Below are 19,367 nucleotides of genomic sequence, written 5' to 3' on the forward strand. Positions count from 1 at the left end.
ACGCATGAAGAGTTTGAGCTTCCTCCGGATGCTTGCTTTGTGTTTTGTCATCAGTTGGGGCTGCCAACACATGGATTCCACTGGATGCACTCGATCTGGGGATAACAGACCCTCTATGGGAGGGGATCCTCCTGTTCTTTCTTTCTTTTCCTCCATCTGTTTTCTTTCTCTACAGATGCCGTTTTTCTCTGCTTAGTTTCTGATTTGGTCTATTTGGACATGTCGACCTCCTGATTTGCTGCGGTTCGGACCGCCTTTGCCTAGAGCTCCATGCTTTGCACTCTTGCCTTGTATATTTTGTGTCCTGTTTTCTTACGTCAGCCTATCAGCACAGTGCTCAAACGACATAGCTTGAAGAACACGACGGGATCTACAAACGTTCCGCAAAAGAACTTCACTGACGAAAGCGGAAGCGCTAACGGAACAACCTCCCGCTGCAGGCACCTTACATTCCCGAGACGGGAAACCACCAACGGCTGGCTGCGAAATTGCCTCTGGTTCAGATTGGTTTAGAACCGTCCCTCTGCCCAAAACGCCACAGACGTCTGCAAAAGATTGCAGTTCTTGAAACAAAGTTACCTCTGATCCGAGCAGAAGCGTTCGCTTACTTAATGGCAGATAAAATGATGACCTTTCACACGGTCTGCATTCGTTCCGTCAGTAACAGCGGCAGGCCGGCAAATAAAATCCTGACGTTCCACAGGGCACACTCGCTTGGCGGACAAAAGCCACCGGGGGCTCTCTTTGCGTGTTCCTTCACCTGGTCAAACCGATTTGAGGGGGGACTTTTCGAGTAGTTTTCGGCATCAGAACAGTCTCTTCTAGCGATGGGTGGGCAGGCCTTCCACAGGCGCGCGCGGCTCTACTGGAGCAAAAGAGGCTAAGCAAAGGACGAGGAAGAGAGGGAAGCACCGCTCCAGCCGGGTCCGACACTACCGCTTGAACTCTGTCTTGAACCACTGTGCTCAGGGGAGAGCGCGAACGCAGTCCCCCACTACCAGAAATTATGCAGTCGAGATTCCCACATTTGGGGAATTCGCTGACATCTGCCCAAAGAACATGCAATGGCAACTATAGACTGTAGACTTTCGTCCAACCAGAAGCCGTAATTATCTACAGTTTGATTAGACCCTGGGCAAATCGGAGGGATGGATTGTCTAAAGTTTAAAATCAGGGCCAATCAGCGCTGAGGATTTTCTAAAGTTTCTCTTGTCTGGACGCTCAATCAGACGAGTCAGAAAGTTCATTTGCTGTCGAGATAAATTCATATGTTAAAGTGATTACGTGTGGTAAGTTATTTTTATACTGTTATATTGATGCACAGTATGTTCTGGTTACATCACGTTCGAAGTTTTTCACTCTTTGTGCAGCATTTTGTCTTTGTTCGTGAGGCTGCGCTGTCAGCAAGTACACCTGTCATAGTGATTTAGAGTGGTAGGTTATTTTTATCCTGTTCTGATAAACAGTATGTTTTGCTCACATCACATTTAAAATATTTCACTGTGTGTGCAGTATTTTGTCTGTGTCCCTCACGCTGCGGCGTCAGACGTTCACCCATTACAGAGATTTTGTGCGATAAGTTATTTTTATTGTTATATTAATGCTAAGGTCACATCATGTTTGAAATATCTCATTCTTTGTGCAGTGTTTGGTCTGTGCTGGTGACGCTGTGCCATCAGAAAGTTCACCTGTCCTAGAGATTTTGTGTGGTAGGTTATTTTTATACTGTGATATTATTTAAATGCATATATGGCTGCACAAAACCTGAAAAAGTTTAGCTTTTGTATTATTTTCAACGCTCGCGTCGGTTTGATAGCTCTGTATACATAATAAACAGTTGTTTCATTAAAATATAGCAACAAACATGCTAATAAATAAATATCCCTTCATATACAGCAATATATGTGACCATGACGATTATTATCATTAGTTGTTACTATGAGAAGTGAAGAACATCTTAAGATCTTAGCTGGGACAAAACATATGATCCATACCTGTACACAGTAAAATCATCAGAGTAAAATTTACTCAGTTCAGAGAACATTTGGTCCCTCTCTAAATTGAGCAAAATTTACTCAGCAGCAGAGTTAAAGTTAATGAGCCAATGATGAGTTTAATTAAGTGATGATTGAGCACTGATGATGAACACCTGCTGTTAATATGCAGAAACAGAAGAAAAGCACCAGCAGCTACGCTCATTGCTTACCTGATTGACTTTATTTCTGTCAGATGTTAACAAAATCCATATGAGACTTATAGTGAAGTCCAGTGTTGTAATGAGAAACTAAATCATTTGGTGATGAAAGGTTAGTAATGTCAGGAAGAGAGTTAATACAAGCAAAAAAGGATTCTAAATTAATATGATTTATGTAGTACGGAGAGGTTTGGTGGAAGAAAGAGAGAGTGCAAAATTAAATGAGAAGAGAAAATAATCCGTTATAGGGAGTTCCTCAGCAGAGAGGTCAATGGGTGAAACACCAGAGCAGCAGATGAGGTTGAGGGTGAAATGGAGGAACCTGATGGATCTTCTCTGTCCCCACCCTGTGGCCCCCAGCAGTCCTCTCGACGTCACATGGCCTTAGACTGCAGGGTAGTGACCCCTGAACCCCATTGGGGTCACCTGTGGCCTTGAAGGGTGCTCATGCTTGTTGAAATTAAACAAATTAGCCAATATGGTAAAAAATCAAAGGCGGGAACTGGCATAATTAGCCATGTGCTTTCTGGGGTATGACAGGTGCATATTAATTAGCCATGTGCTGTGGACTGCTCTTATTGTATATCAGGGAATTAAGAATGTGTATTACATAATTTGATTTTAAAGGAATTTAGTTACATATAATAATAATAATAAACAAGTATATTTTGTAATAATACGCAATAATTACATTATATTCAAATATAATTGTATGTTTATTTGCAACATAAATGAATATAGCTTATTCGAATTTCATGTCATTTAGATAAAATGTTTTTATAATCAGGACTTATATTTTACATCTTTTAAATAATAAAATATTTTAATAGTTCAATAATAAAACATACAGAAATATTGACTTATAAATGTTTTAGAATTTTGTCAATTATATTGACAATAATGTTCAGGTAACTTATTTATTAATATTGAATAGCACATAATAAAATATTTAAACAACTAATTAAACTGAATATAGTACCTAAAAATATTAGGCTATAGGATATAAGAAATATTATATTAAAATACAATAAAATTTAAATTTCAGGCATTGATAATTAAATAGGTTTGTCAATTTTTTTTAAGTTTTATAAATTATTTAAAAATACAATTAAATATATTTAAAAATATTTCATTTACATCAATGTTTACCGTTATATTTACATATACACATATTATTTTTTACTGCATTTACATTGAACATTTACTTAAATTTAATTTACAATATGATTTTGTACCCTTTTTATTTTTACTGTTAGCTAAACTACAGTTTATAACTTGTTTATGAATAATATACAGAACCCTAATATTACCATCCTTTAAATTACACAATGATAACATTAAAGCAACCACATGAATATGTGTACGCAGTGTATTTTTGGAAGTTTTATTTTATCCTTTAACTCTTGTTTGCAATAAATGAATAGAAAAAATGATGTAAAGTGTAATATAAATATTGTGTAAAGTTACTCGAGTCACAACAGATAACCCACTCTTGGGACACTGTAGCTACTGAACTAATATCTTTTAAAAAAAAGCTGAAATGTACACAGAGATTAGAAATAAAATAGAAAAATGTTTATTTACACAAAATATATAACCATTTATACTTTTAACATATTAGGGCAGTACAATATAGCGTAAAATTATTTTATTATCACAACAGTTTATGCAATATTTTTAAAAAATCCCAATTGTATGATAAATTTTATAAACTACCTTCCCAGTAGTTGCTGCTCGGCTATTTGCTAGAGCAGCTCAAAGCTTAACGCAGAGCTTAAAATAAACAGTAATAGCAGAAGTTAAGAAGAAAAAAGAAAATGACAACAGCCAATCAGAGTCTGAATATCTTGCTTATTTGCTTTAAAGACTAAATGTTTGCACCTTTACAGTGTTTTTAGACTTAAGTTTTAGAATTAGTTATTTGCATCTAAACAATATCTTTTAACTGTTTAATATTATTAAGTAAATGATTTAATAACACAGATACAAAAAAAATGCATTTTTGTAGGGAAATGTTATCTTAGAAATAACAGCATTTTCTATGGCTATCAAAAAGCCCTAAAACTTATACATGTATATATCTAATTGTTTTATACAAAATAAACATTTATCTTGCTTAGTTGTTTCAAAGACTAAATGTTTGCACCTTGACAGTGTTTTTAGACTTAGAATTTTTAGAATTAGAGTTAATTGCATCTGAACAATATCTTTTAACCAATTAATATTATTAAGTAAATGATGTAATAACACAGAAAAAATGCATTTTTCTAGGGAAATGTTATTTTAGAAATAATCGCGTTTAATAAAACATATACATGTATATATCTATTTTTTTGTAAAACAAAATAAATATTTACAACAAAAGTTGTCGTCTTTATAGTCTATTTTGTCTCCTTTTTTAACTTCCTCTATCTACTGCACCGCTTTATGTATCGCGCTTCCTGGAGATCCCGCCCAGCTGCCAACTGGAGCACACGCTCAGTGGAAATTTCTTAAAGGGCCAACTGCACCCTACATGACATGACCAAATTCGGAAGCACGCTTTGTGGAACTTTGCGTCGAGCAATCCCGAGCCAGACGTCGGGCCAATCAGAAAGAAGGGAAAGTGGAACTGTGGAACAGGAAGGGAACCGAAGATTCTCTCGCAAGGGGCGCAAGGATGACACGCAAATTCATGAAGCGCTCCATATTGCTGTTTTACTGCGTGGGTAAAAGAACAGAAATGAAAAAAGACAAATGGCTTTTCACGATTCCAAATGGTGCATGAGGATGGGTTTAGCAAATCGTGGGAGGTGCTGCTGGTTCAACTGAAAAGTCTACATGCATGGTGAAAACGAATGTGGGCTGCTTTGATCGTTTGTTTTGTTGTGCAACCGATGCACTTCCAAAGCCTTTGCTTTAGTGGGAGGCGATTGACCTGTACGGCGTGCAAATTTCATTATAGATCTGTAGGCAATTACAGCACCTGATTGGTTGATTGATTTTCAGCAAACCATGAATGAACTGCTTTTGCGAGCGAACAAACTCCTGGTGATGTCATCAAAACAAATAGTAGTAACTGTCAGGACACGTTGTATATGGTTGGTGTTTTTTGAAATTAAAGCAAACAACTCTAACTGTGCACAAAGGTGAACTATGAAATGATCATTTAAGTTTGTTATTAAAATTTAAGTTGCTTTTTAAATTAAATTACTTTTAATGGTTCACTCAAAATCCCCATAAACCTCAACAGAAGGAATATATAAATTAATATATGTAATATCAGTTCTATGAATAAAATATTCATATGTTATATAATTAATAGTAGTAATTAAAGGTTAAACTTTTTTATAAATGCATAATGTTTAGTAGAATTATTCTTAAATTTGTTTGTATAACAAAAAAAAATGCAAATATTTAGCATCTGTTCTATTATATTATACAGATATACAATCCTATTTCTAATAGCATTAATACAATTACATAAAATGAATAATAATCCCTTACTTTGTTACTGGGTATTTTAATCATAGTAACTAACTACTTTGTAACAAATTACAACAGTTCTATTTTGAGAGTGTAATGTCATAGGATATTTGAATAATGTACAGTTTTTGTATTTGTGTGTTGCAGGTGGAGCTTGATGTTGGAGTGTGGTTTAAGGATGAATCCACTGGCATCCCATCTGACGGCAACAGGATAAGCTGTCATCAACTCCAGAACTGGACTTGGAAAAACACCAGAGGTTACTATTAAAATGGACTGCATATTATTGTCATAGACTCAGATAATGATTCTAAATTAAATTCAAAATCAGAAGATTTAGGCAATTTTTAAAAACCAATGAAGTCCTTCCAACACATACAAAAAGAAACACGAGATTGTATTTTATTATCCAAATTTATTAAAAGTGAAATGAAAAGTTCTAAACATATTGCTAAATCTGCCTGACATAAAAATGTATACAATAGATATACTTTGTACATAATAAAAAACACATTACTTTTAGATTCATTAGTTTTAATATTACTGATAGCAGTTATAGATATAAGAATATATTTGTATACATAAAAAAATACTGCCAGGTCAAGCATGTAGATATAAAAAAATAAATAAATAAATAAATCCTCTTTAAAAAAACAAAGCTAACAATTAAAGTATATAAAGCAACATTAGAGTTAAAGTACTTTAAATAACATAATTATATATATTTTTTATGACAAAAATTTTATAATTAATAAATAATTAAATAAAATAATTATATTAAAGTACTTTAAATAACATTATGATAATATATACTTAATAAACATAAATAAATAAATAAAAACAAGAAAACAATTAAAGAAATACTGTAAACTGTAAAACAATAAACTGTTAATATAACATACATTTCTGGAACAAAACAGTGTTACAACAATCAACAAATTAGTGTAAAACACTGTTAACTTAAACAATCAAATGTTAATATAACATTTGTTTCTACAACAATCAACAAATTAGTGCAAACTGTAAAAAAAAAAGCGTAACTTTTGTAAACGGTTAAATTTTTGCAACAATAATTTACAATCTACAAATTAGTATAAAACGATGTATACTCTGAAACAATCAAATGTTAATATTGCGAACATTTGTGCAACAATAAGTGTAAAAAAACAGTCAACAAATTAGTGCAAACTGTAAAAACCTGTAAACTTAAAAAAAAATCAACTGTTATTATAACATACATTTTTGCATCAATACCAGTGTTACAACAATCAACAGATTAGTGTAAAACACTGTAAACTTTCAAACAACCAACTGTTATTATAACATATACATTTTTGCAACAATAACACTGTTACAAGTCAAAAACTATAAACCGCAATATGGATAGAGGTCCAGTTAGACAGACTCGGAGGCCTGAGACTGAGAGCCCAAGAGAAAGTCCACAGCCCTTTTAAAGTCTTTAAAACAGTCAAACGTCTGCCCAGCAAGGTTTGTGGACGTGGAGGCTTTGAAGCTCTCACAGTAGCTCTTCTTTCTGTATTTCTTGTGGCCTTGAGTTGGTTGGCCACACAGAGCACAGATGTAAACCTTCACTGAGGTTGGATGTCCTGAGCCACTGAGTTCTGCCTTTTTCCTCTTGTAGACTGTTGATCTTGAGGGCAACAGTGGCGGAGTGGATGCCTGCGGCAAGGAAACAGCGGGAGGTGCAGTCAGCGGAGTGTGTGTGTGCCGGAGTCCTGCGGAAATTGAATGGGCCAGCGCAGGAACTGGTTGAGCAAGAGCAGAGGGAGGGACAGGTAAGATTTGCGGGAGCCTTTGCTTCAACTTTCGGGTGCCGGCCAGAGAAGTGGTGATGGGATACTGCACTGCAGGCCGGCTGGTGTGGGGTCTTTCCTCTGGAAGCTCCTCAGCGGGGGGCTGGCTGGTGCTGGAGACGCTCTGGTGACGACGGAGGACAGACAGACCCTGGTCGGTGACATTTGTGGCTGACAGCGCCTCCTGTACCTCTCCATGAGACCTTCAGCCATCGGCCTCATCTTCTCCAATGACTCCTCACAGGTGAGAACAGATATGAGGATCTGCCCCTGCTCGTTGGCCACATTGGTACACCACTCTGCAGTGCCTTTTCCATCGCCGGAGAGTTTCTTGCAGATCTGATAACATGCAACACAAATAGATTCAAACATTTGTATTTTGTAGTTTGTAGGTTTTTTTTCTGCACCAGATCAAGAAAGTAAGAGTCATTAATATTCAGAAATGAATTAATAATGTGTTTTTGCATTGCAGCTCATTAGATTTCGGATGCAGAGAATGCAAGAGGAAATTTGAAGTGAAGAAAACGACACACAAAGACGTAGGTAAGTATGATTAATAATCAGGTGCGTGTGATGGTGACAAACAGGATTTTAAAGCACTAGTAAAGCATATTAGATATTAATTTGTTGAAAATTATTTATTATCAAACAATTAATAATACTATACTTATCAATTGTTGTTAATAATTAATGATAAATATGTCCCATGATGCAAAAGTGGACAATAATATTTTAAGGATAAAATCTCTCTGATAAAGGATTTCCTGAAAGAATAACAGTAAAAAGGTTTAGCAATATGTTTACAAACTGACTTTTTTCCATTGTGTTAAATTTACCTTCTTGGTGAAGTCGTACTTCAGGACATGATCTGAGTACGGTAGTCCTCGATGTTATCTGCCTCTGACATAAGGAACGCCTTTCTCATCAGTCTGGCAGATGGCGGCTCTCTCCGTGCTGGTGGTCGCTGGAACTGCTGGCACAAACTCCCTAAAAGCAGAGAAAACAGACACTTTGCTGCCTAATCTTTGAATAAATGCTCAAAAGGATAGGAATTTAAAAATAATAATTCTTTCATCATTTGCTGATCCTTTTAATGATTGTAAACCATTATGGGTTTCTTTTAAACACTAAACAAGATATTTAGAAAAATGTCAGAAACCTGTAACCATTGACTTCCATAGTATTTGTTTGTTTTTTTACAATGGAAGTCAATGGTTACAGGATTTCGGCTTTCTTCAGAATGTCTTCTTTTGTGTTTAAAAAAAGAGAGAAACTCATAAAGGTTTAAAACTACTCATTTCTGGGTGAACTATCCCTTAAAGAAAACAATTAACTCTGACTTACGAGTGATCTTCCCAGGTTTGTTGTACTGGCTGAGAAGAGTGGTGTACAAGTCCTTTCTCTGCAGATAGTCCTCGCAGTGGCTCTCCTGCACCTGTCTCCAAACTTTCACCATGGTGTTTCCCTCAGTGCGATCCCTCATCAGGCGGATCACCTGCTTGTCCACGCCATGCCTAGAATCATAGGAGCAACACAATCATTAGATGATGGTGAATCTTAACTTTTATTAGACTCTGAATAATTTTACAATGATTTGTATTCTGCTAGAGACTCACCGTAGCGTCAAGACAGCAGGAAACACCGCTCTGTGAGCTGGACTGAGCTGATTAAGGATGCACTGATCCCATGACAGGAAACGACCAATAGTATGCTCTTCCGACTCCTTTGCAGCCTTTCTACAGGCGTTGCATGCCAGGACCTCAGTCAGCATGGAGTACCAGCCAGACATGTGGCAGATCTGTCTTACCGTGGATGAATACCCACAACGGTAGAGAAAAGCCTTCTGATTGGTGCGTGCTGGGCAGTCAGACCTTGGGCACCGAAGACTGTAACGCCACACACCGACTGGTCTCCAGAAAAAAACGGAGCTGTGAAAAAAGGAGTCTGCTGAGGGGACTTTTCCTTCCACCACTCCAGGAAATTCTGGAGGGTGAAACCACATCCGGTCATCCTTCAGGACTTTCCTCCACTTTCTGTTTCCATGTTTGTCTTTATAAGACATGGCCCTCTGAAAGAGTCCCCTTTCAGCATCCTCCTTAAGCCACAGTATGTCTGCACTGGGCAGCCCATGAAGACCAGACTCCCACATCTTGTGCCAACCCTCAAATAACACCTGGTAATTAGAATAACCGAGACAAAACTGTTAAAATCAATTAAAGTTTTAGTATTAAAGTATTAATTTTTCTTATCTTCACAACCATAGAGTTCTTTGACAGTTACCTCAGAATGTGCTGGGTCACTGTGTGTTGACCCACCAGATGACCTTCTAGGTTGAACGTCAGAAGCTGACACAGAAGCTGATGCAGGAGCCGATGAAGAAGCCGAGGCAGGAACTGACGAGGCTGATGTAGGAGCCGAAGAAGCCAAGGCAGGAACTGACGAGGCTGATACAGGAGCCGATAAAGAAGCCGAGGCAGGAAATGACGAGGCTGATGCAGGAGCCGATGAAGAAGACTGGCCAGGAACTGATGAGGCTGATGCAGGAGCCGATGAAGAAGACTGGCCAGGAACTAATGAGGCTGATGCAGGAGCCTCCAATAAAGAAGTCGACGCAGGAGCCTTCAACAAAGTAAGTATAATAGGTAAAACCTTTTTCATTGACATATTCATACTTTTTGCACAGTCTCCCCATCTATGCTCACAAAACTGTATTCAGGAGTATATACACCACCTAATTGTGATGTACAAATGATAAAATTACAGCAGACAGTGGAGAGTCTGAGTGTGGCTTCTGTGAAAGATCTTCACAGGAACGTTTTCTTCTCTTTGTTTCCCCGGCTCCTAAATGAGCACAGTTATGATTATCAGAAGACAGTGTCTTAGTGTGATGAATTTTATTTATTAATGCACACAGTTGAAGCCGGAATTATAAGCCCCCCTGTTAAATTTGAGTTTATTTTTCACAATTTATGTGTAATGGAGAGGGGACTTGTTCAGGCACATTTCTAAACATAATAGTTCTAATAACTTAATTTCTTATAATTTATCTTTACCATGATGACAGTATATAATATTGGGTCACACTTTACAATAAGGTTTCATTAGATAATGTATTTACTAACATGAACTAATTATGAACAATGCTTGTACAACATTTTTAATCATAGTTCAACATGTACTAATGCTTTATTAAAATAATATTTAATGCTTAGTTGATGGACTGTGAGTTGGCATGGATGACTGTAACACGAACAAATACTGTATTTAGTATATTGTTCATTGCTTGTTTATGGTAGTAAATGCTTTGACATTAACTAATACAAACTTGTTGTAAAGTGTCACCCTTTAAGGTAACACTTTAGAGTAACAGTTCATTAGTTAATATTAGTTAATGCATTTACTAACATGAACAAGAAATTTAATACATTAATTACAGTATTAATTTATCTTTGTTAATGATGTTATTTAAGTTAAATAACGTTAGTTCAATAATGCACTGTGCAACAAGCACAACTTTGGATTTTAATAATGCATTAATGTTGAACTGCAATTAATAAATGCTGCACAAGATTGGCGACACTTAGTGTTAGTAAATTATTTAACTAAAGGACTATTATACTGAAGTGTTACCATATTCAGATTGAGAAAGTAAAGGCTTAACTAGCTTAACACTGTTTGTTCTGTAGCCAATAGAAAAACATAAATAATAAAACAAATAAAACTTTCTTCAGAAGATAATATACTATCCTAAGTACTGTGAACATGTCCTTGCTCCATTACCTTGAATAAATATTTCACAGGAGGGCCCTCAGCTGTAGTTCATGCTTCAACAGTATGAATAAATGTTAATAAGTGACATTCATTATGTGATATACCTTGTCTTTCAGGGAAGCTGAGTGGTTTCTTCGGCAGACCGCCTTTGTCCTCAACTGCTAAAGGAGGAAAAAAAAAACACAAGATGGGCAAAAGTCAGTGTCAAAGCAGCAAGAAGACAATCTCATCAGCACAGTGTTTTGATATTGTGTGTAATTGATTTATTTATTAATAAAAGATTTATGCTATGGTACATGAACAATTAAAGTGATATACACCTTGTGCTTCGAAAGCACTGAGGGCTTCCACCAGTAGCGCATCATCCGCCCATCCACCATCACCTCTAGATCCCGACGAGCTGGAGCTGGCCGCCGCTGCAGGAAGAGGCCTGTCTTCTAGGGGTTTCTGTGAGTTACAGGTTGTAGTTTGCATGAAATGTTGCCAGCATGATATATATATTTTTAATAAAGTCACATTTAAAAGAAATAAATAAAACCTACCTCTTTGTTGAGAATGTACTGCCGGAACCGCTTCAGTGTCTTGACGCTGATGTCCTCCTCCTTCATCGTCAGCCACTGCCGCACAGAGCAGAACGCCTCCTGTGCCATCTTCTTTTCTTGGGCACTACCAGCTTGTAGATCCGCCTGCAGGGTCTTGTGCAGGCTGTACCACTGCCACATCTCCAGGAACGTGAAGGATCTGAAGCGGCCCTGACCGTAGATGGCACTGTCGACGTTGACCTCGAGGTGGCAGGAAACCTGTGGAAACAGTTGCACATACTGTAACAGAAGATCCTTTATATACTCACCTGGGCCCTCTTTTCTTCCTTGATGGCGACGCTCCTTGATGTGTAGATCCAGCACACTGAAATTTCAAAAAGATAATTAATTTGTGTAAAAACAGCTTATACAAATGTATAGCAACATACTTACTATTTAATGTAGCCAACGTCGTTCTCCACCAGCCATTTAAAACTTTGGCCATTGTACTTGCCAAAGTTTAGAATGAGCTGGCCGAGATACTGGACCTCAGATGGCGCACAAGTAATGTGCTGGCATCTTTTTTTAGCTAAGACATAAAATAACATTAATGCAAATAACAGTCTGCAGTGTACGCATATGACAGAAACGCATAAATCAGATATTACCTTCCTCACAAGCAGTTTTTTTTGTCCTGGCTAGTGTTCCGCTCGAAGCACCTGTTGCGAGAGGCCAGGGTCTTGGCGTCCTTTGATGCTTTAAGAAAGCACTGTTGTCTGTCCTGTGGCACACTGGTGTCAACAATGCTCAGGGTGGGCAACAGTGGATCCATGTCTAATTCACCTGTAAGAAGTATTCTTATAAACATCACAAATATAGAGAGGGAATATGGTCTTAGCTCTGAGCTCATGATAAAGTATTAAAAAAACATTTTGTGTGAAGTCTTTTTTTTTCCATTTTTACATGTTTGATAATTAACAAATAAATGAAATATCATCAAAATAAATTATCTGACAAGGGTTAACAATGCTGACAGAGATGATGCATTTGACAGTGGCAATGAAAACATGAATTATCATATCAATTGCTCTGTTATACATTTTTTTCAAATGCTTACAGTTGTATTTTGTGTTTTTTAAGGGGCAGCTATTAATATCAACCTCCATATGGCTGATATAAGGTAAGGTAAAATACATTCTAAGCATGTTAAATACATACTCTCATTAATATGATATCATTTACACATATAATACTTGAAATAACATAACAAATCATATTTAATGTATGCTCATTTTCATTTTAAAGCTTATAGCAGTTATTGCTGAATATGTTTTTGTCCCAGGCCTTGAGAATCAGTGATATATTATTCAGTCTATGGCAATAACAATTTTACTATATTCTTATGATAACAAATACAGGTATTGGTCATATGTTTTGTCCCAGTTAAGATCTTAAGATGTTCTTCACTTCTCATAGTTACAACTAATGATAACAATCGCCATGGTAACATATATTGCTACATATAAAGGGATATTTATTTATCAGCATGTTTGTTTCTATATTATAATGAAACATCTGTGTATACTGAGCTATCAAACCGACGCGATCGTCGAAAATAATACAAAAGCTAAACTTTTTCAGGTTTTGTGCAGCCAAATATGCATTTAAATAATATCACAGTATAAAAACAGCTTACCACACGAAATATCTTGGAAAGGTGAACTTTCTGACGGCACAGCGTCACCAGCACAGACCAAACACTGCACAAAGAGTGAGAGATTTCAAACGTGATGTGATCTTAGCAATATAAAAATAGCTTACCACACAAAATCTCTGTTATGGGTGAACGTCTGACGGCGCAGCGTCACACACACAGACAAACTACTGCACACACAGTAAAATATATCAAACGTGATGTGAGCAAAACATACTGTTTATCAGAACAGGATAAAAATAACCTACCACTATAAATCACTACAACAGGTGTACTTTATGACGGCGCAGCCTCACGAACACAGACAAAATGCTGCACAAAGAGTGAAATATTTCAAACGTGATGTGACCAAAACATACTGTGCATCAATATAACAGTATAAAAATAACTTATCACACAAAATCTCTATGACAGGTGTACTTTTTGAAGGCGCAGCCTTACGAATACTGCACAAAGAGTGAGATATTTCAAACGTGCCTTGACCAAAACATAATGTGCATCAATATAACAGTATAAAAATAACTTACCACACGAAATCACTTCAGCATATGAATTTATCTCGACAGCAGATGAACTCTCTGACCCTATAAATTGTGAGCGTCCAGAGCTAGAGAAACTTTAGAAAATCCTCAGCGCTGATTGGCCGTGATTTGAAACTTTAGACAATGCAGCCCTCCGATTGGCCCAGGGTCTAATCAAACTGTAGACAATCGCGGCTTTTCATTGGACAAGAGTCTACAGTCTACAGTTTACATTGCACGTTCAGTGGGCAGATGTCTGCGAATTCCCCAAATGTGGGAATCTCGACTGCATAATTTCTGGTAGTGGGGGACTGCGTTCGCGCTCTCCCCTGAGCACAGTGGTTCAAGACAGAGTTCAGGCGGTAGCGTCGGACCCGGCTGGAGCCAAGTGGTGCTCGCTGCAGAGCCATTTGAGGAGAGCTGAGCTCCAGCGAGGGGGAGCTTAAGCCAGAGCTCCACCTTTTTTGCACTTCTTCTACGAGTGATGTCACTGGGGGTAGGGTTAGGGGCGGGGTTGGTGTACGCATTAAAACAGCTTACAGGAGGAGGAGCGACAGCTCATGCTCCCCCTCGCTGGAGCTCAGCTCTCCTCAAATGGCTCTGCAGCGAGCACCCTCTCGCTGGAGCGGCGCTTCCCTCTCTTCCTCGTCCTTTGCCAAGCCTCTTTTGCTCCAGTAGAGCCGCGCGCGCCTGTGGAAGGCCTGCCCACCCGTCGCTAGAAGAGCCTGTTCTGACGCCGAAAACTACTCGAAAGGTCCCCCCTCAAAGCGGTTTGACCAGGTGAAGGAACACGGAAAGAGAGCCCCCGGTGGCTTTTGTCCGCCAAGCGAGTGTGCCCTGTGGAATGTCAGAATTTTATTTTTACCGGCCTGCCGCTGTTACTGACGGAACGAATGCAGACCGCGTGAAAGGTCATCATTTTATCTGCCATTAAGTAAGCGAACGCTTCGGCTCGGATCAGAGGTAACTTTGTTTCAAGAACTGCAATCTTTTGCAGACGTCTGTGGCGTTTTGGGCAGAGGGACGGTTCTAAACCAATCTGAACCAGAGGCAATTTCGCAGCCAGCCGTCGGTGGTTTCCCGTCCCAGGAATGTAAGGTGCTTGCAGCGGGAGGTTGTTTCGTTGGCGCTTCCGCTTTCGTCAGTGAAGTTCTTTTGCGGAACGTTTGTAGATCCCGTCGTCTTCTTCAAGCTATGTCGTTTGAGCACTGTGCTGATAGGCTGACGTAAGAAAACAGGACACAAAACATACAAGGCAAGAGTGCAAAGCACGGAGCTCTAGGCAAAGGCGGTCCGAACCGCAGCAAAGCAGGAGGTCGACATGTCCAAATAGACCAAATCAGAAACTAAGCAGAGAAAAACGGCATCTGTAGAGAAAGAAAACAGATGGAGGAAAAGAAAGAAAGAACGAAAGGATCCCCTCCCCTCCCCTCCCCCCATAGAGGGTCTGTTATCCCCAGATCGAGTGCGTCCGGTGGAATCCATGTGTTGGCAGCCCCAACTGATGACAAAACACAAAGCAAGCATCTGGAGGAAGCTCAAACTCTTCATGCGTTGCCACAGTTACTAGCGAGTGGTTTGCAGGCACAGGCACGTCTGCTGCAAGTACAGCGCCGTCAGGAGACAGGGGTTGCTGGCCCATTCCCCATGCTCGGTGGCTGGGCATCACCGCCCTGGAGTACGGCCGATAGAAAACGGCGGCTGCCATTTGCGCCGCCCGGCAACTCATACTTACCTGGCAGGGGAGATACCATGATCAAGAAGGTGGTTCACCCAGGGTGAGGCTTGGCCATTGCACTCCGGCCACGCTGACCCCTGCGAATTCCCCAAATGTGGGAATCTCGACTGCATAATTTCTGGTAGTGGGGGACTGCGTTCGCGCTCTCCCCTGAGCACAGTGGTTCAAGACAGAGTTCAGGCGGTAGCGTCGGACCCGGCTGGAGCCAAGTGGTGCTCGCTGCAGAGCCATTTGAGGAGAGCTGAGCTCCAGCGAGAGGGAGCTTAAGCTTGAGCTCCACCTTTTTTGCACTTCTTCTACGAGTGATGTCACTGGGGGTAGGGTTAGGGGCGGGGTTGGTGTACGCATTAAAACAGCTTACAGGAGGAGGAGCGACAGCTCATGCTCCCCCTCGCTGGAGCTCAGCTCTCCTCAAATGGCTCTGCAGCGAGCACCCTCTCGCTGGAGCGGCGCTTCCCTCTCTTCCTCGTCCTTTGCCAAGCCTCTTTTGCTCCAGTAGAGCCGCGCGCGCCTGTGGAAGGCCTGCCCACCCGTCGCTAGAAGAGCCCGTTCTGACGCCGAAAACTACTCGAAAGGTCCCCCCTCAAAGCGGTTTGACCAGGTGAAGGAACACGCAAAGAGAGCCCCCGGTGGCTTTTGTCCGCCAAGCGAGTGTGCCCTGTGGAATGTCAGAATTTTATTTTTACCGGCCTGCCGCTGTTACTGAGGGAACGAATGCAGACCGTGTGAAAGGTCATCATTTTATCTGCCATTAAGTAAGCGAACGCTTCGGCTCGGATCAGAGGTAACTTTGTTTCAAGAACTGCAATCTTTTGCAGACGTCTGTGGCGTTTTGGGCAGAGGGACAGTTCTAAACCAATCTGAACCAGAGGCAATTTCGCAGCCAGCCGTCGGTGGTTTCCCGTCCCAGGAATGTAAGGTGCTTGCAGCGGGAGGTTGTTTCGTTAGCGCTTCCGCTTTCGTCAGTGAAGTTCTTTTGCGGAACGTTTGTAGATCCCGTCGTCTTCTTCAAGCTATGTCGTTTGAGCACTGTGCTGATAGGCTGACGTAAGAAAACAGGACACAAAACATACGAGGCAAGAGTGCAAAGCACGGAGCTCTAGGCAAAGGCGGTCCGAACCGCAGCAAAGCAGGAGGTCGACATGTCCAAATAGACCAAATCAGAAACTAAGCAGAGAAAAACGGCATTTGTAGAGAAAGAAAACAGATGGAGGAAAAGAAAGAAAGAACAGGAGGATCCCCTCCCCTCCCCCCATAGAGGGTCTGTTATCCCCAGATCGAGTGCGTCCGGTGGAATCCATGTGTTGGCAGCCCCAACTGATGACAAAACACAAAGCAAGCATCTGGAGGAAGCTCAAACTCTTCATGCGTTGCCACAGTTACTAGCGAGTGGTTTGCAGGCACAGGCACGTCTGCTACAAGTACAGCGCCGTCAGGAGACAGGGGTTGCTGGCCCATTCCCCATGCTCGGTGGCTGGGCATCACCGTCCTGGAGTACGGCCGATAGAAAATGGCGGCTGCCATTTGCGCCGCCCGGCAACTCATACTTACCTGGCAGGGGAGATACCATGATCAAGAAGGTGGTTCACCCAGGGTGAGGCTTGGCCATTGCACTCCGGCCACGCTGACCCCTGCGAATTCCCCAAATGTGGGAATCTCGACTGCATAATTTCTGGTAGTGGGGGACTGCGTTCGCGCTCTTCCCTGAGCACAGTGGTTCAAGACAGAGTTCAGGCGGTAGTGTCGGACCCGGCTGGAGCCAAGTGGTGCTCGCTGCAGAACCATTTGAGGAGAGCTGAGCTCCAGCGAGGGGGAGCTTAAGCTTAAGCTCCACCTTTTTTGCACTTCTTCTACGAGTGATGTCACTGGGGGTAGGGTTAGGGGCGGGGTTGGTGTACGCATTAAAACAGCTTACAGGAGGAGGAGCGACAGCTCATGCTCCCCCTCGCTGGAGCTCAGCTCTCCTCAAATGGCTCTGCAGCGAGCACCCTCTCGCTGGAGCGGCGCTTCCCTCTCTTCCTCGTCCTTTGCCAAGCCTCTTTTGCTCCAGTAGAGCCGCGCGCGCCTGTGGAAGGCCTGCCCACCCGTCGCTAGAAGAGCCCGTTCTGACGCCGAAAACTACTCGAAAGGTCCCCCCTCAAAGCGGTTTGACCAGGTGAAGGAACACGCAAAGAGAGCCCCCGGTGGCTTTTGTCCGCCAAGCGAGTGTGCCCTGTGGAATGTCAGAATTTTATTTTTACCGGCCTGCCGCTGTTACTGACGGAACGAATGCAGACCGTGTGAAAGGTCATCATTTTATCTGCCATTAAGTAAGCGAACGCTTCGGCTCGGATCAGAGGTAACTTTGTTTCAAGAACTGCAATCTTTTGCAGACGTCTGTGGCGTTTTGGGCAGAGGGACGGTTCTAAACCAATCTGAACCAGAGGCAATTTCGCAGCCAGCCGTCGGTGGTTTCCCGTCCCAGGAATGTAAGGTGCTTGCAGCGGGAGGTTGTTTCGTTAGCGCTTCCGCTTTCGTCAGTGAAGTTCTTTTGCGGAACGTTTGTAGATCCCGTCGTCTTCTTCAAGCTATGTCGTTTGAGCACTGTGCTGATAGGCTGACGTAAGAAAACAGGACACAAAACATATGAGGCAAGAGTGCAAAGCACGGAGCTCTAGGCAAAGGCGGTCCGAACCGCAGCAAAGCAGGAGGTCGACATGTCCAAATAGACCAAATCAGAAACTAAGCAGAGAAAAACGGCATCTGTAGAGAAAGAAAACAGATGGAGGAAAAGAAAGAAAGAACAGGAGGATCCCCTCTCCTCCCCCCATAGAGGGTCTGTTATCCCCAGATCGAGTGCGTCCGGTGGAATCCATGTGTTGGCAGCCCCAACTGATGACAAAACACAAAGCAAGCATCTGGAGGAAGCTCAAACTCTTCATGCGTTGCCACAGTTACTAGCGAGTGGTTTGCAGGCACAGGCACGTCTGCTACAAGTACAGCGCCGTCAGGAGACAGGGGTTGCTGGCCCATTCCCCATGCTCGGTGGCTGGGCATCACCGTCCTGGAGTACGGCCGATAGAAAATGGCGGCTGCCATTTGCGCCGCCCGGCAACTCATACTTACCTGGCAGGGGAGATACCATGATCAAGAAGGTGGTTCACCCAGGGCGAGGCTTGGCCATTGCACTCCGGCCACGCTGACCCCTGCGAATTCCCCAAATGTGGGAATCTCGACTGCATAATTTTTGGTAGTGGGGGACTGCGTTCGCGCTCTCCCCTGAGCACAGTGGTTCAAGACAGAGTTCAGGCGGTAGTGTTGGACCCGGCTGGAGCCAAGTGGTGCTCGCTGCAGAACCATTTGAGGAGAGCTGAGCTCCAGCGAGGGGGAGCTTAAGCTTGAGCTCCACCTTTTTTGCACTTCTTCTACGAGTGATGTCACTGGGGGTAGGGTTAGGGGCGGGGTTGGTGTACGCATTAAAACAGCTTACAGGTGGAGGAGCGACAGCTCATGCTCCCCCTCGCTGGAGCTCAGCTCTCCTCAAATAGCTCTGCAGCGAGCACCCTCTCGCTGGAGCGGCGCTTCCCTCTCTTCCTCGTCCTTTGCCAAGCCTCTTTTGCTCCAGTAGAGCCGCGCGCGCCTGTGGAAGG

The 19,367-nt window shown here is 41.6% G+C and overlaps 1 protein-coding gene, 3 non-coding genes and 2 pseudogenes across 4 annotated transcripts; 4 read left to right on the forward strand and 2 right to left on the reverse strand.

Moving 5' to 3' along the window:
- Window positions 1-966: 966 nt before the first annotated feature.
- LOC137489778 (U1 spliceosomal RNA) lies at window positions 967-1,113 on the reverse strand (annotated as a pseudogene).
- Window positions 1,114-6,683: 5,570 nt separating this feature from the next.
- On the reverse strand, window positions 6,684-12,572 carry LOC141381804 (uncharacterized). The gene is made up of 11 exons (XM_073948421.1): window positions 12,434-12,572; window positions 12,219-12,354; window positions 11,787-12,150; window positions 11,565-11,691; window positions 11,349-11,405; window positions 10,235-10,314; window positions 9,754-10,092; window positions 9,090-9,646; window positions 8,818-8,987; window positions 8,310-8,460; window positions 6,684-7,812 (listed from the first exon to the last, which is right to left on the reverse strand). The coding sequence occupies exons 3-10, from the start codon at window positions 11,964-11,966 to the stop codon at window positions 8,330-8,332; spliced, it is 1,641 nt and encodes a 546-aa protein (XP_073804522.1). The 5' UTR covers window positions 11,967-12,150; window positions 12,219-12,354; window positions 12,434-12,572; the 3' UTR covers window positions 6,684-7,812; window positions 8,310-8,329.
- Window positions 12,573-14,183: 1,611 nt separating this feature from the next.
- LOC137489777 (U1 spliceosomal RNA) lies at window positions 14,184-14,332 on the forward strand (annotated as a pseudogene).
- A 1,395-nt stretch (window positions 14,333-15,727) lies between these two features.
- Window positions 15,728-15,891, forward strand: LOC141384016 (U1 spliceosomal RNA). Its single transcript, XR_012405062.1, has one exon. It is a non-coding gene; the product is annotated as a U1 spliceosomal RNA (small nuclear RNA).
- A 1,390-nt stretch (window positions 15,892-17,281) lies between these two features.
- Window positions 17,282-17,445, forward strand: LOC141384093 (U1 spliceosomal RNA). Its single transcript, XR_012405149.1, has one exon. It is a non-coding gene; the product is annotated as a U1 spliceosomal RNA (small nuclear RNA).
- A 1,390-nt stretch (window positions 17,446-18,835) lies between these two features.
- LOC141384015 (U1 spliceosomal RNA) lies at window positions 18,836-18,999 on the forward strand. Its single transcript, XR_012405061.1, has one exon. It is a non-coding gene; the product is annotated as a U1 spliceosomal RNA (small nuclear RNA).
- Window positions 19,000-19,367: the final 368 nt, after the last annotated feature.

Source organism: Danio rerio, chromosome 4, assembly GCF_049306965.1.
Source record: "Danio rerio strain Tuebingen ecotype United States chromosome 4, GRCz12tu, whole genome shotgun sequence".
NCBI classification, from domain to species: Eukaryota; Metazoa; Chordata; class Actinopteri; order Cypriniformes; family Danionidae; genus Danio; species Danio rerio.